General features: G+C 38.9%; 1 protein-coding gene across 4 annotated transcripts in view; it reads right to left on the bottom strand.

Moving 5' to 3' along the window:
• Positions 1-26,355, bottom strand: part of trrap (transformation/transcription domain-associated protein) — a 225,520-nt gene extending 199,165 nt beyond the window's left edge. For all 4 annotated transcript variants that reach the window (XM_059654068.1, XM_059654070.1, XM_059654069.1 and 1 more), the window contains exons 1-17: positions 26,179-26,355; positions 21,891-21,940; positions 19,890-20,000; positions 16,376-16,480; positions 13,639-13,722; positions 13,325-13,381; positions 13,115-13,240; positions 12,593-12,670; positions 10,931-11,019; positions 8,512-8,608; positions 8,293-8,431; positions 7,488-7,566; positions 6,685-6,919; positions 4,865-5,177; positions 4,086-4,183; positions 3,239-3,433; positions 1,526-1,717 (exon numbers count right to left, since the gene is read on the bottom strand). In XM_059654068.1, the coding sequence (XP_059510051.1) occupies positions 1,526-1,717; positions 3,239-3,433; positions 4,086-4,183; positions 4,865-5,177; positions 6,685-6,919; positions 7,488-7,566; positions 8,293-8,431; positions 8,512-8,608; positions 10,931-11,019; positions 12,593-12,670; positions 13,115-13,240; positions 13,325-13,381; positions 13,639-13,722; positions 16,376-16,480; positions 19,890-20,000; positions 21,891-21,940; positions 26,179-26,275 (2,145 nt within the window). In that variant the 5' untranslated portion in view covers positions 26,276-26,355. The remainder of the gene's footprint in view (positions 1-1,525; positions 1,718-3,238; positions 3,434-4,085; positions 4,184-4,864; positions 5,178-6,684; positions 6,920-7,487; positions 7,567-8,292; positions 8,432-8,511; positions 8,609-10,930; positions 11,020-12,592; positions 12,671-13,114; positions 13,241-13,324; positions 13,382-13,638; positions 13,723-16,375; positions 16,481-19,889; positions 20,001-21,890; positions 21,941-26,178) is intronic.
• Between the last annotated feature and the right edge of the window lie 223 nt (positions 26,356-26,578).

The raw sequence follows: 26,578 nt of genomic DNA, 5'->3' as shown, positions 1-26,578 counted from the left end.
AGCAGGTTAGAGAGTATAGGACAAGAAACTAAAGGCAACACCTTTTATTAATGAAACTAGAAAATATTTTTCACAGAAAAGCTGGTAGAAATTTGGGATTCTTCTAGAAGCAGTAAACTGATGCTACATTATATCAATTATTAATTCTAAATACAAGATTGATAAATTGGACCAAAGGTATCAAAAGGCATATTGTACAATGGTGCCTATATGGTGTTTGATCTCAGTTCTACCAGGATCTCAATGAATGGGCAACAGGTCTCAGGCATTAAATGGCCTTCTCCTGTTCCAATATAAAACAGGATTCTTACAATCATTCCCTGTACTTGCAACACAAGCAGAGTAAAGGTTGCTTTACTTCTTCATTCTTCAAATGGAAACAAGATTTGGATACATTGATGTCAGTTTTTTCTCAAAATTCAAGCACAAGGCGTGGGCATCACAGTTGGGCTGAATTTATTGCCACAGCCTAAATGCTCAGAGGGTAGTTGAGTGAATCACATTGATCCAGATCTGATGTCACATGACTGCCAGACCAAGCAGGGATGGCAAAATTTCCTTCCTTGAAAGATACTAGTGAACTAGATGAATTTTATTTAGTGGGTAGCACCTTCACGACTGAAAGGCTCTGGGCTCCAGGACACCTCTAGGATTTCAGTCCAAAAAAACATCAGCAATGATAATCCAATGCACTGCAGAAGATGCCATCTTTTGGATAGCTGTGAAACCAAGGGCACATCTGCCATCTCAAGGAAATTTTGTGATTGAATGGCATAATTTTGAATAGCAAATGGACAGTTATCAGTGGCCCTCCCAAGGTTCATCCCTCAACTAACATCACACAAACAGATCTGCTGACCATTTACGCATTTGTTTGAGGGAGCTGTTCTGCATAAGTCAGCAGCAGCATTGCTTGTTTAGTGTTCATCAGTGACCACGCTGCAAAAAAAAATTCATTGCTTGTAACACTTTTGCAATGCTCAGTGGCCCTGGCAGATTTTATACAGATGTAAGTATTTCTGTTTTTAAATTTTTGAACAGAAGAATTCCAACATAAGGTTGTTCCAATATCTGGAACAGAAGCCTGTATTGAGTAGGCAGACATTTTGAGCTTAAAGCCAAAAACTGATCTCAATTCTATCAGTTTATTTGAATCTATTTGACCCAAGGTCTAGGGAAATCTTCAAAATGAAACGCAACTAAGCGCCATCATTTTCCTTTCTTTCGAATCAGGTGTTGCTGAAATCTGGTTAAGCTCAACTAACTCCTTTCCTAAATATAAGGAATACACAGAGATTACAGTCATTTGCCAGTCTATGCTTACATTCCACACAAGCCTCGTCCCTCTCCTGTTCATCTAACCCCATTAGCTGCGCCACCAACTGGCTTGAAAGCATGATAAACATTTGAGTATTCCACTTCCATATTGGACTCAGATTGTGACATACTTCATTCTGCAAATAATGTCGTCATAGTACAGTGAGAATTTACCATCCTCTCTCTCAGTCCTGCATCGCCTCCTTACCTTTAACATCTGTTCATTTTCTGCTGCAAACAGGGAAACTGAGCCAAACACCAGTTTGAACAGCTTGAGATAGAGATTGGAGAGTTCAACATTGGAGCCCATTTCTGGAAGCCGGTCCAGAAGATATTCCACCAGAATTGTAGCAAACAGAGCAGAGGTAGAAGGGTTTGCCAAGAATGAGTTGGCCACAATCTGTAGTAGATAATAATCAAAAGTAAATCGAAAAGGAATTCTGAACAAGAGTGCTGTACTTACACAATGCTGATAAAAAAGATCAGTGAGCTTATAAACTGAGAATAAACAGCCCGATTAACTCGATAAGCAGAGCAATGCAGAACATGTTCCAAACAATTCTTAACAATAATCCTGTTTTTTGCTAGCAAAGTAGACTTCATCACATTTATCTTCATCTGCCATGCTTTTGTCCATTCACTCAACTTGTCAAAAATTACAATGAAGCATCCCTCTCAGAGCACACCCTCCTTGCCAGCTTTATGTCAGCTACATTCTTAGTGAGATTACATTTAGTTCCCTCATCTAAATATAATAGATAGCTGGGGCCCAAAAACTGGTCCCTGCGGTGCCTCACTAGTCACTGCTTACCACTTGGAAAAAGACCAGTTTTTCCAACCGCTTTTACTGTCTGACAACCAATTCTCTACCCATGTCAGCATATTATCCCCACTCCCATGCACTTTTACTTTAGATACTAATCCCTTGTGTGGGACCTCATCAAAAGTCTTCAGAAGGTCCAAGTAAACCATATACACTGGCACCCCCTTATCAACTCTAATAGTTACATGCACAAAATATTTCATTACATTTATCAAGCATGATTTTCCTTTCATAAATGTATGCTGATTCTGTCTGGCCCTATCATTGTTTTTAAATTGCTCTTTTATGAAATCTTTAATATTAGACTCTTAGCGTTTTCCCTATGACCAATGTTAAGTTAACTGAACTACAATTCGCCATGTTGTGTCTGCCTCCTTTGTAATTGTAACGGTAATGTAACCCCCACTATCTACAGAAACTGTTGTATTGTCCATAGAATCTTGAAATATGGCCATAAATTATTTCTGCAGCCACTTCCTCAAGAAGTATTGATATTTATTGAGCCATAATCACAAATTTCCCCAATACCATTTGCTTACCAATACTGATTTCTTTCAGTTCCTCCTTCTCCCAAGACTTTCTGCTCCCCGGCGTTTTTGAGACTGTGTGACCTCCTTTGCGAAGGCAGAACCAAAATATGTATTTAATTGGTCTTCTGCCTGTTTGCTCCCCATTATAATCACCCCTGCTTCAAACTGTAAGGGATAGGCAATTGTCTTCACAAATCTTTTTCTCTTCACATACCGACATAAGATTTTACAAATCAGTATGTTCCCTGCAATATTACTCTTGTATTCTATTTCCTCTGCTACTATCCCTTTGCTGAATTCTAAACAGTTTAAGCCTCAGGTCTGCCTCCTTACTGAGATCTGCAGTTACAAAATTAAAATGGGAAAGGTGATGTATGAGTCAGGAATGAACAATTTGTTGCAGTTCATCTATGTGCTCATTAAATGTTTGCTATTGCCTCTGCACCAAAACTCCTTCAAGTAAGGTTTGCTTTTGTTTTACTGTGAATTCTTTCCTAATTGCTAAAATACATTTTCTTACACTTACATCAAACTTTCATTAAAAAAGGTACAAGAGAATGCTTGTCACCTGAAGAGCATAGTTTTTGGAAATCCTTTCAACCATGTATGGCACGGTTGTTTGAAAGATCTCCTTAAATGTCAAAGGATTCATCATAGTGAAAACACCAGCAAAGTGCTCCAAAACCTCCTTCTCTTCCTTCATCCTCACGGTCTGGCAATTGGCCACTCGAATGTACGTTTGTCCATTCCCAGCAATTTGCACCTGAAGCCAGTGATTGAATAAAATTGTTATGTCTAACTAAATATCTGCTGGATTTTCCCAACTTCCTCATCCTTTCCACTGAACATTCTCAATTAAATGCTGCATAGCCCTGGAACATTAAGCTGCATACAATTATTAAAAGGTCAATCAATTACAACCGTATCACAATCTTGTAGAGTCCATAGGAATATGGCCAAATTGCAGAATTAATAAGATACTATTTTGAACATTTCAAATGGTTTCACTAAAGCAACTGAAATTGCTCAAAACATACGGCTGCCCTCATCAAGTAGTTTCCAGCCAACCAAGACACCATGGTTCAGCATCCAATGACCAATCCTAGCCATCAGTTCACCCCACCATGCAGTATGCATCATTCTTTGAGTTTGCAAGTACAGTTTAATCCCATGCCAGCACTAATCTCAGATTACTGACAGAAGTACTTGCTGTTGTGTTTTACAAGTTATTCTCCAACGAGGGAAACAAGAAAATGGGCCAGAGAATACAGCCAAGTCATTGAGGCTTCAAGAGTGAGGTTAGCAGGGCATGGGGCATTTGAAACTGCTGTTTGGGCTTCACTGACAGAGATCAAACCATATAAATCACTGGCAAATCAAAATAACCTTATCAAAAAACAATTCTAATACTATACCTGATAAATATCCAAAGCCTGCATTGCATATTTAACCAGCTTGATATAAATTTGTGTTTCTTTTGGCTGTAACTGCTTATTGGGAATAAAGGATGCCTCTAAGGAATAGAAAAAGAAATAATCCTTTAAGACTGCACTACATGAGCACACAAACAGAGCATTTATAATACAGTTCCCATTAGCACACCAGTTTTGAAATAATTTTATTGAATTATTACACAGAATTTACTGTTTAAAAAATGCTCATCAGCACCACTAGCTGGCATGTACTACAAGTACTAACTGAACAATTCCTCACTATTAACAAAATGCTCAATTCGGGCACAAACATTACTTCTCTATCATTTACTTCCCCCCAGTTTGGATATTCACATCTGATAACAAATGTCAGATGACTAACTACTTGAAAACAAAAATCAACGCTTTTCAATAATACTATTGAACACTTCTAAAGCAGAAAAATATCCCTAAGTGTTTCAAAGGATCCATTACTAAATACAATCCAACACTAAGCCCCATCAGAACAGGTAACCAAAGCTTGGCTAAACAAACATTTTGAGGAGCAATTTAAAAGACAAGGGTGGAGAGGTAAATGGAGTGGAAATCAGAGCTTAGGTCTTTGGTGATCATTTCTTCAATCACCGATGGAAGTGATTACATCATGGGATTCCCAAAGCAAATTGGTGATTTTTCATAAAATATTCAATTTCTGAAGTGTGAGAATGCAGTATTAGACAGAGATGAAAAGTAACATAATGAATGCTTAATACTGATCTTACCTCCAGGTGCTTTGCATGAAGTTATGCCCCACGTAATTGTCTTCACCCCACATACCAACGTCTTCACCAAGCTGCGGCAGTCAGACACTTGGAAGGTCTGCTTTTCCTCTTTTTCTTTATCCCCATGTTTGTCTAAGGCTGGGACAGGGAGGGTGGGTGTCGGTGGGGCAGGAGGGGGAACAGATTGCGTTGGAGTTGCTTGAGCTGTCGCAATGGGGGCTTCTGCGGCTGTCAGCTCAGACTGTGGCTTGCACTTCTTAAAAATGGTGGACAACTGATAGCGAGAAATGGTGTGAAACTTCAGCACAAAGACCTAGAACCAATGGAGCATACAGAAAATATGAAGATTTGCTTTTTTTTAAAAAGCAGCCCTGCAACCCACCCCTACTTTTCCACAAAACACACATTAGTTAGATTATCAACTTTAATGACTTATCAGTTCCATGAGTGAAAAGGAAAACTACAATTTCATCATTTTCTCCAAGACTGATATCCAATATGGGAGGCAATGACCTAGTGGTGTGATCACTGGACTGTCAATCTATAGACGAAGATAACGTTCTGGGGACCCACGATCGAATGCTGGCATGTCAGATGGTGGAATTTGAATTCAAAATCAAAATCTGGAATTAAGAATCTAACAATGACCAAGAATCCATTGTCGATTTTTGGAAAAACCCATCTGGTTCACTATTGTCCTTTAGGAAAGAAAATTGCCATCTTTACCTGGTCTGACCTACATGTGACTCCAGAACCCACAGCAATGTGGTTGACTGTTAACTGCCCTCTGGGCAATTAGGGATGGGCAATAAATGCTGCCTCACCAGTGACGCTCTTATCCTGTGAATGAATAAAGGAATTCCAAGGTTTCAGGTGCTGAAGGAGAGAACTGGCACCCAACCCTCAAACAGACACGGTCTAATTTACATGCATTATAAGCATGAATCTCCAAAACTAATGACTGGTTTAAGTCTGGTCATGCACAGAAGAACCCTAACGAATCCCCAGTTAATACCCACCATCTGAATACTGAATGAATATGCAATTACCATCAGATTCCTTCTCAACTCATCTCAAAACAAGATATCTAAAGTCAATGACAAAACACAGAGTACGAGACACGCAGCATTGGACAGAGATAAAAAGCAAGAAAATGAGCATCACTGAGTAATGATCTCACCCCACTCCTTTACATGAGTGGAATAGGCCAGGAAATGAATTGTTTAAACAGCAAGTTCAAAGGTTCATAGTACCTAGTTAATAATCAGCACTATTTTTTTGCAGTTGTAATTTGCATATATAATTAAATAGAATAAGTTACATACAGCAATTAGAGAATTTTATTCAGAGTACAGGCTGAGGAGCAGGGACATGAAAGTCTAAGGCTTTACAGCGTCATCGGTGGCAGAAGGGGACAATTACATGATAACAATTTCACACAGGCAGTTCCTATCGGAAATATTTACGTAGGAATTTAGAAACATTCAAAATTAATAGAGAATCAATAAAGATGCAAAACTTTGAAAACAGTACAAATTGCTCTCACTATGGAACGGTGCAGACAGAAAAGCTCAACTGTCAGCTGAAGGTAAAGCCAAATAAGGGGCCACTGGGCTCAAATAAGACGACATTATTCAATTGCAATTTTAAAGTTATCTACAGTCAAGTCACTGGCCACTTTTTCTTTTTCATGTGGAGTTATCCATGCTGCCCTTATTTTTCCTATTCCCATTATTCACAAGTAATTCCCATGACACCAAGAACGGAAATTTTCTGTGACAGAGTAATCATTTTTAAAATTGTGTAATTTAACCATGTACCTCCAACATTCTCATCAGAATATCTCTTCCATTCCCATTCTCCTGTTCACTTTTCGAACGAATGCAATCCACAAGGTTCAACAGAAGTTTGCAAGACATTGTTTGGATGCTGCTGGGCAATGATTCATCATCTATATTCTTTGCAAATAGTTGAACAGCAAGGGCCAGATCATTCAGAGGAAGATGCTGACGGACGTGATGCACCAGGTCAGCCAGAGTGCTGTAGGCCAGAGGTCTATTTCAAAGAAAGTAAAAAAATTTGTAACAGAATTACAATTTTCTGCACAGTGTCCATGTAACTCTATACCTATTCCAGCTTATGACAATCTACAAAGAGAAATTGCTAGTGCAAACAAGAGGGGTTGAGTCTACTTCTAGGTTAGCAGCACTGGTCACAGTGATGCTAACCAAAATGCTCCAATTCATCCCCTTTCCATTCAGAATTTTTAAACGTATTGTGGAAATTTGAAATCTCTCTTTTTAAAAACTGAAGAAAATAGCAAAACACCTTTACACAAAATAGGTCATAAGGTAAAATTAGAAGGTGACAGTGCTGGAGTTAAATGTTCATAATGAGATTCTAAACATACACTTGGAAGTATAGTCACATTAAAAGAGTCTAGGATGGTGAAACTGTACAAAATGTCAGCATTTAAGCAACAATGTGGAATCCTGAATTACGGCAACTTTAAATGTATAACGCTTTCTGCAGTCAAGTTGCTGGTAGCATTTTCCTTTGATGTGCAGGCACTATTTAATTAAATGCCCTGGTATATTTCCAGTACACTGGAGTGATTGCCTACCTCAGCGTTTCCCGAGCTGTGTACCCTGAGCCTATTAGCACAGATTCATCAAATAACTTATCCATGCATGGAATGAATTCTGTAAAACAAATGACTGGTATTATGCAGACAGCCACCAATTCTCCCTCATTAATGAAAACATAAAACTAATTAAACATCATCAACTTTTCTCTTGCGAAACATTAATACAATTATATTATGCCAACATATTTACAGAGCTCCTACTGTCCAGCATAGTCAATATCTAATCATACAAAATAAACACTAATTACCATGCTGGCTAATGATTAAGAGACTGCAGCCTCTCATTTAGAAGTTCAATTCACCATTTATGAGAAAGAGAACAAGTCTAACAGATAACATAAACCCTCACCTTCAGCCAGTTATATCATTCTAGCACTATTTCCGGAAAGACAACACCACAGTGGGTAACAACAAGCCAGGCAATGACAACAGAGCTGTATTCCAACAAATCCAGCTATGCTACCGTATGGAGTAGAGGATGGCATCCACCAAAACCATGGCATAGCAGGAAAGTCATAAAATGGGTTCCAAACTCCTCCCAACATTTGGCTTAAAGAAAAACAATTAATGCCTAGAATGGGATCTTCCACCCACTCAAGTTGTGATTTTGGAGATAGGAGAAAATAGAGTAAAAGTGGGGAGGAAGAGAAACATGAAGGACTGTGCTCTCCCAACTAAAACAATCTGCATCCCACACTATCTTTGACTGTTCAATCTCAATATCAGCTTAACAATGTTCCAGCAGGACTTTCCAAATACACACAGCACAAAAACTACATACGGTTACGAAGATCGGTAGTCAAAATGTGCTTGGCTGCAATTAGCAGCTCCTTCCGTAGATGAGCAGTTTCAGACGGACAGTTAGACAGCAATTGCAACATTCCTTTCACCATTTGTTGTGAATACTTTCCAACCAAATCCTAAAGAGAAAAGGATATTACTGGCAAGATCTTTCTTGTCTTTTTAAAATTAAACTACAGGCCATTAGAAAGAAACATACCTGATAAATTCTTATGATGTAAGCAAGAAAGGACAATGTTTTAATCTGTGCAGCAATGAAGTCAGCGTATAGCTCCTTGTTGTAAAGTTTATTTTGCCTACAATAAAAAGTATATCCTTTCAGATCCAGGTCTCTAAATCTGAAAATATTCACCTTTTATGGAAATAAGAAACTAGTCAATTTATACAGAATTAAGAAAGGGTGCTTTTTAATCAAGTCATTTTAAATCAAGTAAATTTCATGCAGTTGTGCTATAGTGTTACATATGATGCGGCGCTGTGTATCACAAAACTGATTCTGCTCGAGTACTTAAGGGACTATAAATATAGCTCATAAAATTATCTGCATTTTAAAGCAAATAATTCAAGGCTACCCTTGACCATAACCAACCATTCCCAATGTCATAACAAACAGTGTTCCAAATGATTTTGTCAGTGAGCTTCAAGATCTTATTCTGTTGTTACCTATCACAGGTCTAAAAATACACAGTCCAGTACCAATCCCTAAACCCGACTATTTTAAGTTTCAATGACTGCTGTGATATAATAGAACGTCTTTCAGTGCAGGAATCAGTTGCACTAACAGTTAGCACATCAGTATTCCGACGCAGCAGAATGACAAGCTTCAGTGCAGGGAAAAAAAAAGAGGACTCTTGATGCTTAGATAACCATAAAGCTCAAAGACCAACACAAAAAATGGCCTGACAGTCTGAATAAGACATGGCATTCCAGTCAGAGTTGCAGCTGAACACATCATGGCGTAGTGGAGCCCAGCATATTTCAATTTTTGATAACTATTACACACAAAGATATATATATTTTGCTTAGTTAAGAATGAGTGACCCATCCAGTTTAAAAATCAAATGTTTACAACATTAATGACTGATGATTTAAAATCACGACCGTTCAGAAATGGCTCATGAATCGGAGGAATGGTCACCTGACCCAAAATGTTAACAGATTTCTCTTCACAGATGCTGCCAGACCTGCTGAGTCTTTCCAGCAACATTTTTTTTGTATCGATATTTTAATTTGCACACTCTGAACTTTATTTTGACTGTCAAAAATTTTTAAAGCATCTGAGACAGTTACCAAAATTTAATTATTCCTTTGATGGATGCACCAGCCAACTTATTTACTTCCAGCTCTTAATGGCTAAATGTAAAAATTCTAACTGAAAATTAATTATTAACTGAGCTGAAATAGGTTTGGGGACTCACTTGGTAACAACAGAAATCGATGGACTACAGCGGTTCAAGAAGGCAACTCACCACCTTCTCAAGGGCGACTAGAGATGGGCAATAAACGCTGGCCCAGCTGGCGATGCCCAGATCCCACAAAAAAAAGCAATTTTTTTTTAAAATTTTCTCCAAAGGCTTCCTCCTCCTCCAGTCTACAAATGCAGGTTACTCAGTCTTTGGTGTGAAGAACCAAAAGGTTTGCTTGGAGTTTGATCATAGATCATAGAATCCCTAGTGTGGAAACAGGCGCTCCAGACCAACAAGTCCACACCAACACATCACCCTACAACCACCTAAGCTCTACATCCCTGAACACTATGGGCAATTTAGTGTGGCCAATCCACCTAGCCTACATATCTTTGGGCTTTCGGAGGAAACTGGAGGAGCCGGAAGAAACCCACACAAACATGGGGAGAATGTGCAAACTCCACACAGACAGTCACCCATGGGTGGAATCAAACCTGGGTCCATGGAGCCGTGAGGTAGCAATGCTAACCACTGAGCCACTGTGCCATCCGCGTATTTGGTAGGGCATTAACCCTTCAACCATTCCCATACTCTGTTCAATACCATTAAAAGCAAAATGATTTCAAACAGGACATAACAAAAAGTGTTTCTGGATGAAGAGAGGGTGGGGTAGGATCTCCCATTAACAATTAGCAACAATCAAAAGGGGAAAGGAACGACAGATTTGAGAAATAGAAGAGGAAACGTCTGAGCTTCTGAACATAAGGTCTCCAAAGCTGCAAACACCATCCGAACACACCACTTCACTAAGTACCAAGAATCAGCTTCACTCGCAATAACTCAAGTGCCCACTACCAGGTACAAAGGTCTTCTGAATCAGCACACAAACTAGAAGGGTTCTACATCAAGGTTCTGACCATCATTGAATTTCTCATCATTTACAAACCACAAAGGACTATACCGACATTGTGGCCTTATGGTATGAAGGTTTTCCAATGGAACACCAAAGCTGTTCATCAGTCAAATTAACCTATATTTGATCATATATCCAAAGCAACTCCCATTATTCCTCATTGTATCATCTGGGTTTTTGCTATAAGGTCCTTTATCAAATTATTTTAAGCATATGTTCAGACAGCAAATAAAAATTTGCAAAACAAAACCAATCAAATGCATGCAGTCTACGGCACCACTCAGACAAATAATGCTTACCTTGCTTGGGGTGTAACCTGCAGCATGATAGTGCTCATAATCAACGGCACAAAATCAGATACAACATTGTGTATACTCTGCTTGTACAGCTGAAATGAAACATGAACATTAGTGGATTTATGTAGACTAACGCCAGTCCCTTAGTATCATGATTCACAATTTCTATAGATTTTGGCAATTGTTTAAAAAAAGACTTTTGTCAAAGTCTTTCAATTTGTACTCATTGGATCAATTAGGAAGTAGTATGTATGTAAGAGGAAAACAACATTTATATTGTATGGGTTGACAGTGTTGATTGATTTTAAATTATTCCTCTTACAAACTAACAGTGTATGTCACAAGCCGCACTAAAAGCTGCTTCACAGATTTGATTTGGACTACACTATACATCCAATTTTAGCTGCCAACGGGGGGGAGTGAGTGAGTGAGTGAGTGAGTGAGTGAGTGGAACTAAGTAATACTTGAGAGGAATCTCTCAGTCGGATTCATAACTTTGAAAAGGATTACAGTAAATGTTTGCTGGACATGGAAGAGGGTTGGAGAAAGTTGAAGTGAATTACTCTCAAAGTTCACTGACAAGTCATTGCTAATTTGCCGGCAGAAAGTAAACTAACAGCAATGCTGAATCACTGCATAGCAACCCAACAACTAGCACCTTCTCCATCTCTTCAGCCTTTGGGTTTGCTACCACCTGCTCTGACACAATTAGTGATGGACAGTAAACACTAGTCTTGCCAGGAACATACAGATCCCAAGAACAAATAACAAAAGAGATTCCAAAAGAGAAGCAGCATTAGTAGGAATCATCATCAGCGTGTGGCTCTGCCACTGGGGAAAGCTAATGAGTTGAAATAATCCACTTCTAATCATATGCAACTTCTTGTTTAAGATGCCTTTCTCTGGCAAGGGGTGGATAATAGACTTCCAGCTGCAACATGCCCACTCCCATGAGCACAAGCAGATTGACTGGTTTACAGAAAGTGGTAACCACAATAGTACAGAATTACAACACTTCACATAGATATGGATTTCCTATATGGCAAAAATGGCCTCTTCACATGGAATTTCTGTCAGGCCTTTACACTCAGCAAGTTGAAAACAAGCGGTCTGGGCTGGAGCTGTTATTAGGGGCTAGGCCAGGACAAGCAGCTTTGTCCAACTATCTGGATAAATAATTAAATGCTGACTGAATCAGCTAAAATCAGTGCTGCGTATGTTCGTCATGTCAGATCTACCAACAGACGGCACTTACATTCCTAGATTTCACCTTAATTCAGGAATTCACTTCTTGGTTGGCTGGTAAATTAAAACAAAACATTTAAACAGCTTAAGCGCTAGGACGGATAAGGGAAATAGTGAATTAAGGGGTGTGGGACAGTCTTGCGTGATTCAGCAAAACTGGGACACTGTCAGAGACAAGTGCTCGGAAAACAAATACTCTGGAAGAACTGTAAAGACCAAGGGTGTGGGTCAGAAGAGAAGATTTTGCAGAAGAATAGAATAGTGAAGAACAGAATTAACCAAGAACAACAGAAAAGCGAGATGCTGTCTGGGTGCTGAGGTAATTAAATCTACACCAGAACCTAAGTGGGGCAATGTCCCAAGCATTCAGATTCAAAATGAGCCTCTCCCACTATGGTAACTACACATTACAACAATTACCTGATACATGAGAACAACAATGATTGGAAGCTCAGCCAATACCTTCAGAGAGAGGGAGCCTCTTGGAATTATAGTATGCTGAAAGACATAAGTATTTTATGTAAAGCACAAGACATCCGATTAATACAGGAAATTACAATAGTACAACACTAATTTAGAATATTCTCCGCAAAGGCTGCTTTGGGAGGAACACCTACATCTATTAAAATTAAAATCAGCCAATTTTATTTTATTTAAACTAATATCCGACATCTTGAAGTAAATAGATTCAGTGTGTTAAGAATTCATGTTAAATACACGCAGAGTGTTGGTTTTATATTTAGAAGAATGCAACAATCCAGCAGGCCAACTTTGCGGACTTTTACCTGCTTTTTTCATTTTTAGAAATACATGTTAATATCGCAAGCACACATTGGTACAGGGTCATAGCCAAAAGAGAATGCTTGAATCTGTCAACCTGAGAGATGCAAGCCTAGTCATCGAAAGTGAAAGAACATGCGAACTATCAACAGATCAACTCACTGTTCTTGACTCACTGTCCTCTCGCTCAGGATTGGTCTTAACTATGACCTGAGTGATCATGCCAACCATCTCTGGAGAAGGAACAGTGTTATCAGCGATCGCTTGAGGTTTCTCAAAATATCGTGTCTAGAAGGAAAAAAATCAAAAATTCATCATTCTTCCTAGCAGTGGCCAGAGATTTTAAAGAAAAATCCACAACATGCTACATACCACAACTTTCGGTAGGTCATTATAAATCTGCTTCACAAAATCAAGGAAGTGGTGAATCTGCAACAAAACAGTCACAGCATTAACAAAATTATGTCCACATTATAGCTGTGTTCATTATACAGGACCATTATAAAAGTGAATCAGAGCTTTTCAAAGTTCTAAGAGCTGTTGTTAAAGGTTTTTTTAACAATTACTTGAAAACTATTGTCTGGAGATTCTCTTTTGAAATCAAAGGCAGCTCAGTAAAACAAACCATACAAACTAATAAATCTATACATTTTAAAACATCTGGTATTTCAAGCAAGGGCACTTACTTCCTGTGTGATTGGCGGTCGGAATTGTTTATGTAATTCAATAATAATTCGAAGGCAAATAAGTACATTCTCTTCATTCTCAACCTAGAGTAAGGGAATGGTGAAGTGCAGTAACACATTAATTAACAGGGATTATAATAGTTTCAAAATTTTACTCCCTCTCACCTACACTTTTATTCCAAGTAAAAAAGTTGTAATTAAACAAACAAAGCTCCTCACTTATGGGACGTTTCAATAGATTTAGGCTTGAAGGATACCCAAAACTGAGCTGAAGATACAAATTCACATAAGAACATTCCACACCACGCTTCATTCCAGCTAATAAGTAGCCTAATTTATTTGTAAATACAGCAACTCCTGTGTTTCTGAAATTAAAGGGACAAACCCCACATCTGCTTGGTAAATGACAGAATGAACCTATATTTGGCTTTATATACATGGTATACCACAATTGTAGACATGAATTGGGACACACGATGATCACAGGTACAGAGGTTGAGCAGTCAACCGCACAGGCATGCATTAAGTGAATCATCTCTGCTCCTAAACTTTGACATGACATGGAGGTCCACTCGGGTGGACTAAGTCAGGAGTCACATGATATGACTTTATAGTCCAACACCGACACCTCCATCGGTCACCTGATAAAGGAGCAGGATTCCAAAAGTTTGTGATTTCAAATAAACCTGTTGAACTGTAACCTGATGTTGTGTGACTCCTGACCTAATCTTTGTATTCTGTCTTTTCTTAAACTTATGTTTCCCAACTAAGCATTCAACATGTTCTTAAAAGCCCCAATTAGCTCAATGAGTAAAATTCTTGTCAGGGAGTCACAAGACTCTGGACATATGTCCCACTCTAGGACTTGAACATAAAAAAACCCAGGGCTGACACTCCCTAGACAATACCGAGGAAGTGCTGCACTGTTGCAAGTGCCATTTTTCAGAGAAGACATTAATCTGAGGCCCTGTCTGCCCTCTCTGGTGAGTGGAAAATATCCCATAGCAGGGGAGTTATCCCCATGGTCCTGACAAATATATACAGCTCAATCAGTCACAAAGAGAAGAGATTCTCATTATTATCATATTGCTGTTTACGGGAGCTTGCTGTGTGCAATGTGACCACCTCTTTTCCTATATTACCAAATGTGCTGCTTACATCTCTTACTAGTCATAAAGCACTCGAGACATCTGGTGGTCATGCAAAGTCCAATATAAATGGATCTTTTTTCACAACACTAAGGGAACGCTGCACGGTCTGAGATGCCACAGCTCAATGAGCCATTAAACCAAAGCTGCCAAGTATCCCTGAGATGAACATAACCGATCTATGAGACCATTTTTTAAGACAGGGTTGGGGGGGGGGGATATTTTCAGTGTCCTGGTCAATACTTATTCCTCAGTCAAAAGAATAGATTACCTGGATATACATCACTGTTTGTAACAAGGTGTTGTCCATGAAATGGCTGACGCATTTCCCACATTATAATAGTGACTTCAAAAGTATTTCATCAGCAAAAAACAAACCCTTGGGACATCCCAAGAATATGAAAGGCATAATAAAAATGTAATTTCTTTTCTTGTACATAATTTTGAATTCTCAACTTTGAGCTAACAATCCATATTTCATGAAATTACTCTTCACGGACTTTTGTTTCTTTATCAACTGAGTTCAAATTTGATAAATTACCTTCATTTCGATGCCATTACCCAAAAGAAGAGTCAATCTCTATCCACCCTCAGCTTCCTTCTTATTTAAAACTCATGAGGTGAGAGGATTATTTGAGTTGACTAGGCCTATATTTCCTAGAATTAGGAAGAATGAGAGGTGATCTAACAAACATGAAAATTTTAAGAAGGTTAAGATAGATTTTGGGAAGACGGTCCTCCTTGCTGGACAGTCTAGAAATAATACTCTCAACATTAAAAGGGGCCTGCCTCTTAAGAACAAGATGAGGAAAGATGATTTGATTCAGGGTTGCGAATTTTTGGAATTCTCTACCCCAGTAAAGCTAGATACTTAGTTGCTGTGTCCGAGTATAGCGAAGACAGGTCATTGAATTTTTGGGTTCCAAGGGAAATAATTGATAATGGGGATGATTCAGAAAAGGTGGAGTTTACGTAGATAAGCCATGAAGAAACCAGAGGAATAAGTAATTTAGTCTGCCTGGCTTATTGCTTCCAATCACCGAGATCATAGCTAATTTGTAACGGCCCCGATTCTACTTCTCTGCCTACTTCCCATGTCCTGTTTCCCATCACCCTCCACTCCCCTGTCAAACCTGTTTCAGTCATGAAACATCAATTACCTACTCTCCACTCTTCACTGAGAAGAATAATGTCACCACCAATGACCATCAGAAAAAAAAATCTTGCTGGTCTACAATGGGGAAACACTTTTTTTGTGAAACTGAAACTCCTAGTGCAAGTTTCCTCCACAAGGGGATAGAACCTCTCGACAAGTCCATCAGAGCATTATGTTTGAGCAAAACTGTCTGTCTTTAAGGCAGCAGGTTCAAGGGGCTAAAAAGCTTCCTCCAGCTAATTTTCTTTTACGTTCACAGATAGGATTTGGTCATGTATGAACTGAAAGTGCACTTTACAGCTGACACCAATATTTCAAAAACAATCCCTGAATCAAAAGATAAACTTTAGATACAACATCCTTGGTTACAAATAGGTTTTTCAGTTACTGCCAGAGGTTAAACATACACAAAATGAAAAAAAAGAAATCTTACCTCCAAAAACCGAAACATCACTGACAAAATATTTTTTGTGTGGGAACGCAAATGCTCATTTGTTGGAATTCTGTGGATGATTTCAAGGACAAGCTTCCGAACTTGCTAGAAACGTGCAATTTTCAAAAGAAGTTTCACCATATAGCAAAGAACATTGGTTTCACTGTACACAAACACACTTAATAGAAAACAAAATATTACAACATGAATTGACTGATTCTTTCAAAGAACAATTGCCAGAAAATTGCGAATAAATTGTTACTACTATTGTTGAGTATATACCTACAATACTGTCTGCAGTTTTGGTCTCCTTATTTATTTATGATGGAAAGCAGTGCAAAGAACAGAATCACAAAATCTGAAACAGCACAGAAAAAGGCCACTCAAACCATCATATTGCTGGGTCTCATGAGGAGAAATTCATGCACTTTCACTGCTCTGATCCTCCTCACAATCTGCACATTCTCCTTTAAAATATTTAGAAAATGTAGAAACATTTACAGCATAGAAGGAAGTCACTCTCCCCATCACTTCTGCTGTTCGAGAAACTGGCCTCTTAGTCTACTCCCATTTTCTTAACACTTGGTCCATGTCCCTGGATTTCAGGTGCACATTCAGATACTCTAAGTGAGTTGAGGGTTTCTGCCTCTAGTGGCCTATCAAGCTGAGAGTTACAAACTCTGGCAACCTCTGACTATAAAAAAAATTTCCTCGTCTTCTGTCTAATCTTTCCACTAGTCACTTTAAATCTATACCCCCTAGTCAGTGGCTCTCTTGTTAAGGGAAAATAGTTCCATCCCATTCACTCTATCTAGGTCCCTGACAATCTTCTGCACATCAATCAAATCTCCCCCTAGCATCCCCTTCTGAGGAAGACAACCCCTGTCCATCCAATTTTTATTCATAACCGCAACTGTTCAGTCCTGGTAACATCCTCATAAATCCACCAAGCTTTGATTCCTAGGATGAAATGGTCTTCTTATGAAGGAAGGTGGAACAGGATGGGCGTATATGCCTTAGCATTTAGATGAATGTAAAAGTGATTTTACCGAAACACTAGATTCTGAGGGGGTCAGGCAGAATAGATGCTGAGAGGACATTTTCTCACATGGGGGAAAATAGAGAACTAGGAGGCAGAGTTTATAAGTAAGAGATTAACTACTTAATGTTGATGCAAAATTACCTCTGACAGTCACTAGTCCTTGGAATTCTTTCTCAGACAGCAATGAAGGAGGAGTCATTGAATATATTCAAGGCTAAGTTAGACAGACTTTTGAATGACCAAGGAAATGAAGAGTTATGTGGCAGAAATATAAAAGGGAGTTAAGACCACAATTAGATTAGTCATGACCATCTTAAATGGTAGAGAAGGCTTGATGAGCTGAATGGTCTATTCCTGCGCTTACTTCGTATTATCAATGGCTTGGTGTGATAATAATTTGACAGCATGTGCAGATTGTTGGCTGCTAAAAATGAATCAGTTCAGGAAGGTCAGTTGCACATAAAAGAAACTTCTTCACCACAGAACTTAAAGCAACTCCTACAAAAACTCAACAAGACTCACCACATTAACTGGATGGCCAACAGCAGGCCAGGAGTTGGGAACACTGCAGCGAGTAACTGCCTCCTCAAAGCCTGTCCACCATCTACAAGGCACAAGTCAGGAGTGTGATGGAATAGTCCCCACTTGCCTGGATGAGTGCAGCTCCAACAACACTCAAGAAGCTTGACACCATCCAGAACAAAGCAGTCTGCTTGATTGGTGCTACACCCACAAGCATTCTTTCCCCCCACCGATGCTCAGTAGCAGCAATGTGTACTATCTACAAGATGGACTGCAGAAATTCACCATAGATCCTCAGACAGTACCTTCCAAACCCATGACCACTTCCTTCTTGAAGGACAAGGGCAGCAAATATCTGGGAACACCACCACCTCAGAGTTCCCCTTCAAGTCACTCACCATCCTGACTTGGGAGCATATCACTGTTCCTTCACTGTCGCTGGGTTAAAATCCTGGAATTCCCTCTCTAATAGCATTGTGAGTCAACCCACAGCAGGAGGAGTGCAGCGATTCAAGAAGGCATCTCACCAACACCTTTCCAAGGTCAACTAGGGATGGGCAAGAAATGCAGGCCAGCCAGCAATGCCCACATCCCACAAAATGTATACAAACTAAAACTGAATGTAGAAAACAGTTGGATCTTGTAAAAAATTAATTTTATAGAAACATAATTTGTGAATGTTTTGGTTGTAAAATAAACAGGTTTATTGTGCAGATAAAGATTTACATGGAGAAACCACAAAAATCTGCAGTAAGAAGGTACTAATTAACCACTCCAAATGTGGTCTTAGCAGCCTGGCACTCAATGCTCCACTATTTTCATGAGTGTGCCAGACAAAATAAGCTGTAACAGTTCAAAGGTGATGGTCCTAACTTAGGAGGCTGTTATTTCATTCACTGACTTGGCACCTTCTTTGAAAGAGCTGTCCAATTAATCACACATGCTTGCTCTCCCAACCCTACATTTTTCTGTCCCTGAATACGATTCAGATCCCTTTCAAAAATTACTGTTAAGCCTGCTTCTTGCCTTTCAAGAAGCATACTGCAGGTCATAATTTACTCAGTAAAAACACTAGTTCATTTTCCAAACCCTTCCCAACATGGTCATTTCCCAAAAATCTTCTGTCTCCTGTTTACAGATCAGCATTGTTTATCTTCAAGAACTACACAGATTATGGGCTCTCCAAGGTCAACAAGTATTACACCAAAGTACAACCTTGATAAATACATGCAGAGGCAAGGTAAATTACAAACTCTACTGCTTCAATTTTTGATGCTGTTAAAACTAGGGATAAAAGGAAACATGAAGTTTCTTGACAAAGAAAAACATGAGATTTAATACATCCATCAACTTTGCAGTTTTACTGCCAATGTTTAATTACCACAGAAAAGCACAAAACAACTGCCTTGTCCTTACTTAAACCTAAGTACAACTTCAGGCTTACAACTTGTGTATTAAAACTGTTGGAACCTAAAAAGGAGTTTCGTCAAAACCTACACAATGAAGCTTAAATTCTAAACAAGCTCGTTAAATGTTTCAAGACTTACTGCCAAAATCTAGTTCATAAAAATGATTGTTTACCACCCTACCAATTGGTGAGCTTATGTTTATGAATTCTGCCTACAGATGGTTCTCCATAGTTGAGAAAGCCTAATAATTACCACACAGAAACTATTAGCTCACAGCTGGTGGCCTAAAGTAAAGAAACCTCAGCAAACTTTAAATTACAGCAAGTGCATTACCTTTACACAGTTTTTCTTTGCCCAGGAGAACTCATGTATAACATGGTGAGAAGGGAAATAAATTCCTTGTTGGAAAAAACATTTGATTGTTGTGTTAAATATCCATAATAAACAAAAATGATTTAATACAAAGCATAGCTGAATATTCAATCTGTGCAAAGTAAGTAATGGGGGTGGAAAAATCCTGCAAGGCATTTCCACCACATACCTGGGCAGATTTTTCCTGCAGAAATTGCACTTCTCCATCTTGCAGGAATGTGAGAAAACGAGGAATGATGTGTTCCAGGAAAGTTGAGTACTGAGGTGAAGTTGTAACATTCTACAAACAAGGGATGTTACAGGTATTGTTTATATTATAGAGGAGAAAGAAACGTCAAGAATAATAATCCTAAGATTATAACTATTCAAAGCGTGATACCAAGATTCTCAATTTCATCAACTTTGATGAAGAAAATGAATGAGCACAATACCATTACTTTAAACAAAGAATATTAATTTGCAAATAAATTACTTCCACTATTTCTGTGTTTAAATTTCACTCTGGCAGAACATACAACATCATAACGTATGTATAAGTATCAATTGCTTGTTAAACTTTGAACATCCAAAACTGTATTCTCAAGATATATAACTCATAGAAGTAACAGACAACTAAGTTTAAGGATGACCTTAACTAACACCTGCAGAACAGCATACACAATGGCAGCTACATAAATAAATCCAAAGGGGAATTCAATCAAAACTTCCTGGCCAGAAAGGGATTAGAACATTGAACTCGCTATCCAAGTGACTACTGATGTAAACTGCCATAATTCATTTAGAAGGTATGTCTAAACCAGGGAAGTTCAACAGCAATATCAATAGACAGGACAATAGCAAACATAGACTGGGAGCAGCTACTTGCAAGTAAGGCTCTATGTGGAAAGTGAGAGTTTTTTTCAAAGCAGTACAGTGAGAGCTCAGGGCCAGTGTGTTCCTCCAACAGTGAAAGGCAAGGGCAGCAACTCCAGGGAACCCTGAATGCCAATGTTTATTGAGAGCTTCATAAAGAAAGAAAAGGAAGCATATGTTGGGTACAGAGCATTAAAAATAGGAGAGGAACTTCAGGACTGTAGAATGTGTGGGAGAAGTACTTAAAAAAAAAAATTAAGAGGGCAAAGAGGGGCCATGAAGTGTCTTTGGCAGGTAGGATTAAGGAAAATCTCAAAGCATTTTATAGGTAAATTAACAGGGAAAGACTGGGACTATTGGAGACCAAAAAGGAAATGTGCGCATGGAGCCAGAAGCTGATGAGTGAGGTCTTAAATTAACATTTCTCATCTGTATATACAATGGAGAAAGAAACTGTAGCCAGAGATTTCAGTTGGGATGGTGATGTTTTCAAACATAAGATTAGTAAGGAGGTGGTATTAGACATTTTAGCAGGCATAAAGGTACACAAGTCCTGAGGGCCTGGAGAAATGTATTCTAGGTTGCTGTGGGAGACAAGGGAGGAGATTGCTGGGGCCCTGGCAGAGATATTTAATACTGCTCTGGCCCCAGGAGAACTGTCAAATGCCTAGAGGAGGCTAAGAAGGGATCTGATTGAGGTATACAAAATTATGAGAGACAGAGTAGATCGTGAGAATCTCTTCCTGATGGCAGGCATGTGTAAGACTAGACAGCACAAGCTTAAAACAGGAAAGTGATGTAGAGAAGATCTGAGGACATTTTTTTTCCACCCAGATGGCAATATACGGAACATGCTGTCTGAGAGGGTGGTGGAGGTAAGTACTCTTGCAAAACTTAAGAAGCACCTAGGTGTGCATTTAAAATGCCAGGCCATAGTAGGGTACAGACCTAGTGCAGGTAAATGGAATTAGGATAGGCCGGTGTTTGTTCGTCAGCACAGACATGGTTGGCCAAAAGGCCTGTTTCTATGCTGCAAGACTCTAAAACTAGGAGAACATGAGGGGCATATGTATGGAACTAGAAGAGGAGGTGGAAAAAGCTTGCATGGAACACCAACATGACAATGCCCAGTTGAGTTAAACAGTGAATTTCTTGCTACAAATACCATGTCATCCTATTGAACTCTACTACTCTAGGTTGTTTCCTCACTTTATCCAGGTCTTTCAAACTGTCATAACAATATGTTAAATTCAGAAGTATCACAAAGAAGACACTTTCAACTTCACAGTCAAGAACACCACCAATGCTAGAAACTTACTTCAAAATTTTCACTGACTTCCTGCATCATTTTCAGTTTGGTCTCATCAGCTGCAAAAAAGAAGAAATTACTTAGGACTGAAAATCAAAAAGTCAGCTTTGCTCCTGAAGTAATGGTCTGACAGAAGCAATCAGATCTTATCAGTTTTACTAACATTGCCCAAAGCAGAAGGTAGCATCACAATCACACCAGCTCACACACTAAGTACTCACTTACTCACACACAGATGCATTCACACAAGCAAGCAGAGCTACCTTCTAAAACATTTGAGAGGGCTCTAGCAATTTGTCTCCATCATTTTGCTTCTGCTCAAATTATAACTCATTCTGCTAATTAGGATCAACAGCTTTCAACTTTTCATAAATGAAGCAACAAAGTTCAGAACATCATCTTCCTATTTTCCAACTGGAATCAAAGTCACTAATTTTTTAATTCCTTTCCCATATGCCATTTTAAAAATGTCCATAGGATTGTGGGTTTTAGAATTACAGGCAGAAAGTATGAAACAAATATTAAATTCAAGTCTTCCTAAATATGTGGTTAGGCTTCAACTGTAGTTGTAGATCTAATTTTGGGCCCAACATTAATTTGAGCAGAGGTATTAAAAGGGAAGGTTAAAACATGTATTCAAAATCACCACATTAACAAAGATAATAAAGTGTGAAGCTGGATGAACACAGCAGGCCAAGCAGCATCTCAGGAGCACAGAAGCTTCTGTGCTCCTGAGATGCTGCTTGGCCTGTTGTGTTCATCCAGCTTCACACTTTATTATCTTGGATTCTCCAGCATCTGCAGTTCCCGTTATCTCTGATACAACATTAACAAAAGGTAACTGTTTGCAAGATCTGGCATTACACTAGATCTGGAACTTCCAATGAGAAATGGCCCATTTATAATATTTTTGTAAAAGAACCTTTTGGGGAACAGTGATCATACATTGATAGAAGTTTCAATTAAATTTGAAAAAGATGTAGTTCAACCTGAAACTAGTGTCCTAATTCTAAAAAAAAGGGCAATTACAAAGATCTGAGGTTGCCTGTGGTGAATTGCAAAAATACAGTAAAAAGCTTGACGGCAGATAGTTAATGCCTAGCATTGAAAGAATGGATGGTTTGCTTTTTTCTTAAAAACTGACATTCCTAAAAGGCAAAATACCAACTGGGAAAAGTGTGTGTCATGGTGAACAAGGGAAGTGAAAGATAGTATTAGACCAGAGGAAGTGAATTTTAAAGCTGCCAAAGAAAACTGTAAGCCAAAGGCATGGGAGAATTCAGCAAAGGAGGGCCAACAGACTGTTAGAGAGACAGAGAATAGAATATTAATGTAAAACAGCATGAAACATAAATACAAACAACAAAAAAAATCTACACTTATGTAAAAAGGCAAAGATTATTAGAGGAAATGTGAGACTATTCCAGGCATAGGTACTAAGAAATAAAACAGTGACAGAGAAGCTAAATAAATGCTGACTCTGACTTCAGAGGAAGCGATAAGTCATCTCTTGATATTAATAAAGGGTCAAAAAAGAGCGTAGAACCAAATAAATTAGAACCAGTTAAGAGAAAAAGTGGTAAAATGTGAAATTTGAGAAATTAATGTGATTGAGAGTTTAAAAAAAACCCAGAACCCAATGTCCTTAACCCTACACTTTAAAATAGATGGCTACAGGGACAGCAGATGCTTTAGTATTATTCAAGAATTTACTAATTATGTACGAATATTGCAAGGTTATAAATGTATCCCCACTATTTAAAGAAGCAACAAGAGAAAACCAGGAACTACAGACATGTTAGTCTGATATCAGTAATTGGGTAAATACAAGATTCTATTACAAAGGATGTGTTCACTGGATATTTAGAAAATAATTATCTGGATGTACAGTCAAACTGGATTGATGGAGACAAAATAATGTTTGATATAGAGTTTAACTGATGACCAGGAGATAATTTAATAATTTTGCAAGCCACAATGAGGCAAAGACAAGGTTAAATAAAAGACATAACAGATATGTGAAGGCGGTATAAATTGTAACTGTAGGACAGCAGAGATGGAAGGAAGCACAGAAAATCTAGCTGTACTGACAATGGAGTGTGGTAGGACCCAGGAGAACACTTAAACACAAAGCCTAAAGTTGTCAGCATATCATATTGCAACAGGTCAGAGCCAACATTTTAGTCATCCTCTCTAATTCACGAACGTGCAACATTGAAAAAAATGGGCCGGGGATAAAGCTGAGCTCAGGGACGCACAGGTAGCATGTTGTGCTTTTATGTGGAACAAGTGGTTAGGCTTCAACTGTAGACTGAGGAGATGACATCTCTTATTCCAAAAATCCTACATGAACAGGAATTCAGACATTCTCAAACTACTTCACAGTCAAGGAAAATTAATTGATTAATCTGATGTATTCCTAAAAGAAATAGCACTTTCAATTCTTCCACAATCTTAAACATTGTCAATAATCAAACTTAATATGATCAATTCCAGGAAGGTGATCTTCAATACAGTAAAGAGTGAGTCTACAATCCAGTATCGCGCACAATGCAACAGCACTCCTCTGTTCATCATCCTGGACTGGCAGCAATGACTGCCACTCACAACATAACACACCACTTTACAAAATACAAACTAAGGTCAAAATGCCAAAAACATTCTAAATAACAGACTACCTATAATTCCTGTGGAGAGAATCAACGTTAACATTTCAGGTCCGGTGACCCTTCTTCAGAATTGATGGTAGCTACGAGAAAGCATTTTTTATGCAGAAGACAGGAGGGTGTGGGGGGGGGGGGGGGGGGTGCTAAGGAGTATACAATATGACAATATGTGAAGATACAGCCCAAAGGCAGAGTGAAGAGAAAGCGAAGTTTCTGACAAGTAACACTGTCTTTCGGCTCCAACGCCATCTCTCGTTTACTCCTTACCCCTCCCCCAACCCCACCATCTGCATGAAAAAACAGTAACTTTTTCCTAACTACTATCAGTTCTGAAGAAGGGTCACTGAGCCAGAAACGTTAACTCTGATCACTCTCCACAAATGCTGCCAGACCTACTAAACTCTGCCAGCAATTTCAGTTTTTGTTTCTGATTTCCAGATTCTGCAGTTACTTTGGTTTTTTTAAACCCATAATTCCTGGTGGCTGTTGCCACTCATTTATTTCCCATCCCCTCATTACCACAAGATGGACATGGTAATCTTAGTGAGTTACGTTGGACCATTTAGTAGAACAGTTTAATTCTGATAAGGTGGTCTGCTTGGCCATTTCAGAAAACCATTAACAATTAACTACATTGGGGTACAGGAAATAAGAGACCAGAAAGGTCACCATTCACCTTGCTTATCCTCCTGGTAAATACATTGCCCAATAATGACAGATACTGATTAGTCGAAGTAATGTATCTCTATCAATAAGTCCATAACTGATCCAGCTATCAGGCAAGGTAAGTACCAAGTACAGAAGAGCTTTGCCAAGAGTTCCCACTTCTAGCACCCTTTCAGGCAATGAATCCCAAAGTATAATTTTATAAATTATACAAAAAAAACTACATTTTTTTCTTAGCACATCAAAGTTTCAAGTGTCATTTTTCCAGTATAACCAAGTTTCCTACAGCCTGTTTTACAAAGAAAGCAGTAATCAGATAGGTGACTGCTGCTATCCACTCACTTCAATTTAGAGGAGATTACTCTATGCTCCAACATCTGTTTTAAAAATGCAACACTGATCCTGTCTTTTATTATTCACACATTTCGTTAAGTGTACATTATCCCAGAGTGACTTATCACTAACCTGGACAGCTGGTTTGTGCAGAGATTCCAAAAGTGCAGGTTCAATTCCAACACTGGCTGAGATTACCATGAAGGACTCTCCTTCTCAACCTCCCCTGAGGTGGGATGACTCTCAGAGTAAACCACCATCAGTTTGCTCTCTCTTGATGAGTCGTATGATCTTGTGCAACTATGACATTTTTACTCACTGACTATTGCTGAAGTAACACTCAGGTCTAAGTTCATATGCACAAGCTGGCTGCTGCATTTCCTACATTAAAACACAGAATTGACTGTAAAGCATTTTAGAATATCCCAAAGCAATGAAAAAGCTGGTGAGATTGGCGTTAAACTGACTGTTACCAAATCAAGGTAGAAGTGGTTATAACAAACTAGCTATGATCTAAGCGAACAGTGTTGAATGAACCCAATCCTCCCATTCCCGTTCCAAGTTCTTTCCTTATTCTTTTACTTTACTGTGGAAACATTAACCAGGGCCTCCAAGAAAATTGAATAACTCACGTGTGTTGCTATCCGTCAGAGCAGCCACAAACTGAAGGTACTTCTTCATTAACGTAGTCTGGTCCACCACAGCCCCTGGTGTTGCTACAAATGCCATTTTGGGTGAGGAAGTTTCACAGACAGATGTGGAAGAGATTACTTAGGCCAGCATTATTTAAAGCAGGCACAGGAGACCTGAAAATAAATGAGTTTCAATAAATATTTGTAATAATGCAGCTCTCCCAGCTTCTCTGTAAAATCCTGCATTAAGAGTGGGGTGGGGGAGAAAGAGGTGCAGGCGCGAGAGAACGGGTGAGGTGGACAGGAAGACGGACTGAGGGATGGGAGAGGGTGGGAGTGAAGCTGGCATGGGTGACGGGGGGGGGGGGGGGGAAGAGAGAGAGAGAGAGAGAGAGGGAGG

Source organism: Stegostoma tigrinum, chromosome 23 (assembly GCF_030684315.1).
Source record: "Stegostoma tigrinum isolate sSteTig4 chromosome 23, sSteTig4.hap1, whole genome shotgun sequence".
NCBI lineage: Eukaryota > Metazoa > Chordata > Chondrichthyes > Orectolobiformes > Stegostomatidae > Stegostoma > Stegostoma tigrinum.
This window is presented reverse-complemented; position numbering and strand designations above follow the sequence as displayed.